Genomic DNA, 6,341 nt, shown 5'->3' with positions numbered 1-6,341 from the left:
TTTGGTATTTTTGAGACAGGGTCTCCCTGTAGCCCCAGCTGTCCTGGAACTCACTGTGTAGACCAGGCTGGCCTTGAACTCACAAGAGATCCACCTGCCTCTGCCTCCCGAGTGCTGGGATTAAAAGTCATCCGCCACCACACCCAGCTTCATTGCGAAGATTTTAGTGTGTCATCTTTATTCTTTCCATACTTAGATACATCATGTGTGCATTTTTAATCATAATTGGTATCATAGACTATAGTGGTCTCTTAATCAACGTTGGTTAGTACTAAGGGTTGTCCCATACTAAAACCTTCAGATATAGGTATGGTGGCACACGCCTGTGATCCCAGCCTTGGGAGGCTGAGGCAGGGTGACTGCTAAGGGTTCAAGACCAGTCTGAGCTACAGAGAGAGTTCCAGGACAGCTTGGACTATGGAGTGAGTCTGTGCCTCAAAACACTGAAAGAAAAAGTCCTCAAAATAACTTTCCTTTTAAAAAGATTTTTACATTTCCAACAGGAGCACATAGCAAATTTCAGTACATAGCACATCCAAAACCATGGGCTACATGAGGCCTGTTTCAAAAAACTTTTTTTCATGTCAGGCATCATGGAGCACGCCTGTAGTCCCAGCACTTGGGAGACAGAGGCAGGTGGATCTCTGTGAGTTCAAGGCCAGCCTGGTCTACATTGTGAGTTCCAGGCCAGCTAGGGCTACACTCTGCCTGGCCTGGAACCCACACTGTAGACCAGCCTGGCCTGGAACTCATAGAGATCCACCTGCCTCTGCCTTCCAAGTACTGGGATTAAAGGTTTTTGCCACCATTTGTTTGTTTGTTAATTTATTTTTATTTTTTATGTGTGTGAGTGTATTGCCTGCATGTATGTTAGTTCACCCGTGTCATGCAATGCCCATGGAGGTCAGAAAAGGGTGTTAGATTCCCCTGGAACTAGAGTTGTGGATGTTGTTAGTCGACATGTGGGTGCTGGGAATCAAACCCAGGTCTTCTGCAAGAGCAGCCAGTGCTCTTAGCCACTGAACCATCATCTCTCCAGCCCTAATGCCTGGTTTTCTAAAATGTACTTAAAAGGGGACTTTATTGGCTTTAGCTAGCCAGGTGATTCCAAGTGCCTTTGATAGCTGGCTTCTTCTATTCCAGTCTTTCTGATATGAACTCTCAGGTCACACATTGTATGTCACAGAACAATTACATATGCACATATATACACACACATGTGTTTGTATAGGGGTTGCAGAATGGCTACAGAAGGACCTTACTGGAGGCAGAGCTGGAACGGTGATAGAGATGTAATATAGTCACTGGTGTGTTGAGATGGCACACTCACAAATCCAGGTGGAGAGCTTCTGGACACCTTGCCAAGCTACAGGGTCTGGGGGTTGAGTCAAGGCCTCAGGGTTGAGGCATGCTGCAGAGGTGATACACAGGACCATGGAGCCCGTAGAGCAAGGTACAGGACCAGGTCTAGACAGACAGACAGAGTGGGCCATGTTGGCATTGCAGACTGAGCTGAACTGAAGCCCCTAAGACAGTTAGCTCTCTGTCCCTTGATGAACAGCAATAGTCAGAGTTGGTGCCCTTGTGTTCTCTATGTGGAATCCAGGTGAGGATATCACGCCCTTCTGTGGTCTGGTGTGTTGAATGAGTTTATAGCCTGGTTCTGCTGTAGGGTTTTGGTACACCCTTGTGCTCAGGGTCCCAGTAAGTTCATAGTGTGGTACCTTTTTAGTTTTAGTGAATTCTGTCTGTGTCTCGAGGGTGGTGCTGGACAGATGGTACAGAGCCACCCTGCCTCCACATATGCACTCAGATGCTGTTTTGTGAAATGGAGTCACCCAGGGCAAGGCTCAGCCTGAAGCCACTATTCCACACAGTGTGCAGGCAGAACACAAAGGCTGCCCTGTAGTGTCTTCTCCAACCTCTCACATCCCCTTCAAGGCTGAAGATAGGCATTATCCTAAACCTACAGTCACCTTGGACTACAGGACTAGAAAAATCTTGGTGGACAGAGTTCCTCTCTAGATGAAGACATTTAACTTTGTCAGTGAGGCAGGCTGCACCCTGGAGCAGAAATAATCATCTCCAGAGAATCACTTTGTCCCTCAAGCAATAAGAACTTCTTTTCAGACCACCTTTCAGGACTGGAACTGAGCCAGTGATCAACAAGACCACACCTAGACCAGGACTGCCTAACTGTGCTAGCTCTTATTTGAACCCAAAGCTCATGTTAGTACTCTGAAGACACACAAGGTCACTGGACCCTTTTTATCTTTCTCTGTTTTTGGTGTTTGGAGACAGGGTCTCATGTATCCTAGGCTGTCACTGAATTCAGTGTGTTGCTGAAGATGGCCCTGAACTCCTAATCCTCCTATCTCTACCTCCCAGGTAGTATATGCCACCAACACTTAGTCACTCTGGGTTGGGTGGCCAGACCTAGCCTAGTGTGACTATAGGAGCCCAGATTTTTGCCCTAAAAGCTACATTACAGACTTTGGTACAAGTGTCTGATGCCTAAAAGATGTCTGTCTTTTCCTAATAGCCTATCAAGGTTGCCATCAGAGTTTTAGGGCAAACCCCTGGTATAGTAGCCCCTAAAGGCTGTGCTCAGCACCTGTCCCCATAGGCCAGTTAAAGAGTCAGTATGGTTGAAGCAGAAAAAGGATACTTAATCAGCATGTTGGGGAGAGTAACCAAGGAGCCCAGTGGCCCCAAGTGTATCTTTTTCTTTAGGCATTCACTGTCACTGAACCAAGTATCGACAAGACTTCAGATGCCTTGCTGTGCTTTACAGGGTTGTTGGCAGTGTTTTAGCCCCTAGGTGATGTTCTTTGCTGTCTGGTTTTGTTCATTACACCATCCAAGAGAAAGTTTGCAGAGCTGGAGAGATGGCTCAGCAGTTAAGAGCACTGACTCCTCTTGCAGAGGACCCGGGTTCAATTCCCAGCACCCACATGGTGGCTACAAACTGTCCTTAACTTCAGTTCCAGGGGAATCCAAAGCCCTCTTCTGATCTCCCCAGCAATGCATGACAACGGGTGCACTCACACACATGCAGGCAATACACTCATAAAATAAAAATAAGTAAAATATTTTTTTAAAAGAGAAAGTTTTAGCTGGGTGTGGTGGCGCATGCCTTTAGTCCCAGCACTTGGGAGGCAGAGGCAGGTGGATCTCTGTGAGTTCAAGGCCAGCCTGGTCTACATAGTGAGTTCCAGGACAGCTGGGGCTACAGGGAGACCCTGCTTCAAAAAGACAAAAATAAAAAAGAGAAAGTTTGCACAGCATGGCCTTAGATGTTGGAGGATTTATATGTATGTGGCTCTGCTGTGAACCTTCCTTTCCTTGTCCTAGGTATTCCTGGAGTGGACAGCCTCTCTTTTTGACCTGCCCCACATCAGAAATATCTGAGATCCCAGCCTGTGGCTCCTGTGGAGGCCAGAGGACATTTGAGTTTCAGCTGATGCCCGCACTGGTCAGCATGCTCAGCAGTGCTGATTTAGGTAAGATACCCTCTCCTCCTTCAAGTTTGTCCATTTTGGACATTAATGTGAAATCAAGGAACATGTTTATTAAATATCATAGAATATTAGAGAAAATATGGGAAATTGTAAGAAATTTACAATCCAAAAAAATTCTAGTACAAACACTAATAATAACCTTTTTTGTTGGTTTGTGCTGAACAAGCTATTTCTGCTTTTTTTTTTTTTTTCCATCTTTTTTGACTAAAGGCATGCACCACCACGCCCAGCCCTTAATATTTTTGAGCACATTATGTATTTGTTTTATTTTATTATTTTAAGATAGATTCTTCTGTATCCCAGATCGACTTCGAACTTGACACATAGCTAAAAATACCCACGAACTTCTGATTTTCCTGCCTCTGTAAGATGACTCGGTAGGTAAAGTGCCAGTCTTGCAAGCCTAACAACCTGAGTTCAGTCCCCAGATCCCATGGTAGAAGGAGAAAACCAATTCCTGAAAGTTGCCCTCTGATACCCACAGGTGTACCCTGGCACACACTCAGCTACACTCTCAAACACATCCTACACACACATACACTAATAATTAAAAAAGAAAATTAAGGTGGGCAAGATGGCTCTGCAGATAAAGGCCCTTGCTATGCAAGCCTGGACTGAGTTTGATTCCCAGAACTCACCCCCATCCCCTCCACAAGAATTAATTAGATAAAAAAGTAAAAATAAATTGCCTAGCTGGGTGCAGGGTATGTATTTATAGTCCTACCTGTTTGAGAAGCTGAGACAGGAGGATTGCTTGAGGCTAGCCTGGGCAGCACATAGTAAGACTGTTTTTAAAAAAAGAAAGGTTAGAGAGGCTACAGGGGAGGCTTAGTGGTTAAGAGTGCCTGCTGTTCTTTCAGAGAACCCAAGCTCAGTTCGTAAGATGCACATGGCAGCTCACAGCTGCCTGTAACTCCTGCTCCAAGGGATCTGATGCCACTAATCTCCAGCATCTGCATTTTGGTGTATACAGACACCGATGAATACACATAATTAAAAAAAAAACAAACAACAAAAATTAGTACTGGATGTGGTGGCATGCATCTTTAATCATAACCTGGGAAGCAGAGGAAGGCAAATCTCTCTGAGTTTAGGGCCATCCTGAAAGAAGTTCAAATTAGGATATACCTCAAGTTCAATCCAAAATTAAAAATAGTTAAAAATAAATTTAGATGGCCCAGCAGTTGAGAGCACTGGCTGCTCTTGCAGGGGACTCAGTTTGGTTCCCAGAACCCACATGTTAGCTAACAACTGTCTGTAACTTCAGTTCCAGGGAATCTTATGCCGTCTTCTGATCTCTGTAGGCATTGCATGCACAGATGCACTTGAATGCATGCAGGCAAAACATGCATATACATAATGCAAAGATAAATAAAGAAGCCAGGTGTGGTGGTGCACGCCTTTAATCCTAGCACTCGGCTGGTAGATCTCTCTGAGTGGGAGGCTAGCCTGGTCTACAAAAAGACCAAAAAATAAATAAATTAATTAATTAAATTAAAAAAATAAATTTGTTTTTGTTGTTTTTGAGTCAGGGTCTCCCTGTAGCCCCAGCTGTCCTGGAACTTGCTATGTAGACCAGGCTAGCCTCAAACTCACAGAGATCTCCCTGCTTCTACCTCCCCATTGCTGGAATTAAAGGCATGAGTCACTATGCCTGGCAAAAAATAAACTAAATTTTAAAAATTGCTTTCTAAATGACTTGTCATTACTCTTTTTTAGGATTTTTAAAGAAAAAAAATTTTTTTAATTATTTATATTTTATGTGTATGAGTGTATTGCCAGCATGTATGTGAGTGCACCTGTGTCATGCAATGCCGCAGAGGTCAGAGGAGGGCTTTGGATTCCCCTGGAACTGGAGGTAAGGACAGTTTGTAGTCTCCATGTGGGTGCTGGGAATCGAACCCAGGTCCTCTGCAAGAACAGTCAGTGTTCTTAACTGCTAAGCCATTTCTCCAGCCCCAGAAAAATGTATTTTTATAATAAAGAAATACAACATTTTAGCCGAGCATAGAACATGGAGGAACACTGCTTACTGGCTTGTTCCTTTGGCCTGCTTTCTTATTACAACCTAGGCCCACCTGCCCAGGGCTGGTACTGCCCACAGTGAGCTGGGCCCTTCCACATCACTGAACAATCAAGAGAATACCTGACAGACATGGCTACAGGCCAACCCAATGGAGATGATTGTCAGTTGAGGGTCCCTCTGCCCAGGTGTGTCAAGTGTCAAAAGAAGCTATTCAGCACATGTACCCAGTTGTGCAGTGACCATGCAAGAGGGTGTTAGAATCCCTGGAACTGGAGTTAAGGGCAGTAGTTGTTAGCCAACATGTGGGTGCTGGGATTAAAGTCATGCCAGCTTAATTATGTATATGTGTCTCTTAGTGTGGGTTTGTACATGAGTGCAGTGCCCTCAGAAGCCAGAAGAGGGTGTTGGATCCCATGGAGCTGGAGTTAGAGGTAGCTGTGAGCCATTTGATTGGTTGCTGGGAACTGAACTCAGGTCTTCTACAAGAGACATTTATTTTATGTGTAAGACTGCATGAATCTGTGCACTGTGTCCATGCAATGCCCGTGGAGGCCAGAAGAGGGCATCAGATCTCTTGGAACTGGAGTTAACAGCCGGTTGTGAGCCCCACATCCATGCTGGAGCCATCTCTCTACCCTCCCCCATTTTCCTTTTTATTTTTTTAATTTTTATTTTATTTTTTAAAATATTACTTTTATTTTATGTGTATGAGTGTATTGCCTGCATGTGTGTGAGTGCACCTGTGTCGTGCAGTGCCACGGAGGTCAGAAGAGGGCTTCAGATTAACTGGAGTT

At 44.7% G+C, this 6,341-nt stretch overlaps 1 protein-coding gene across 2 annotated transcripts in view; it reads left to right on the top strand.

Moving 5' to 3' along the window:
- The window catches only part of Pdcd2l (programmed cell death 2 like), a 14,910-nt gene that overhangs the window by 7,411 nt on the left and 1,158 nt on the right, over positions 1-6,341 (top strand). Inside the window, exons 6-7 of one of the 2 annotated variants that reach the window (XM_029566645.1) lie at positions 3,355-3,503; positions 3,825-4,071. In XM_029566645.1, the coding sequence (XP_029422505.1) occupies positions 3,355-3,503; positions 3,825-3,841 (166 nt within the window). In that variant the 3' untranslated portion in view covers positions 3,842-4,071. Of the gene's footprint in view, positions 1-3,354; positions 3,504-3,824; positions 4,072-6,341 lie in introns of those variants that run through there. The other variant, XM_008839475.2, reaches the window with a different exon arrangement.

Source organism: Nannospalax galili, unplaced genomic scaffold (genome assembly GCF_000622305.1).
Source record: "Nannospalax galili isolate Female #2095 unplaced genomic scaffold, S.galili_v1.0 scaffold159, whole genome shotgun sequence".
Taxonomy (NCBI): domain Eukaryota; kingdom Metazoa; phylum Chordata; class Mammalia; order Rodentia; family Spalacidae; genus Nannospalax; species Nannospalax galili.
Note: the sequence above shows the minus strand (reverse complement) of the source record. Positions and strands in the feature narration are given on the sequence as shown.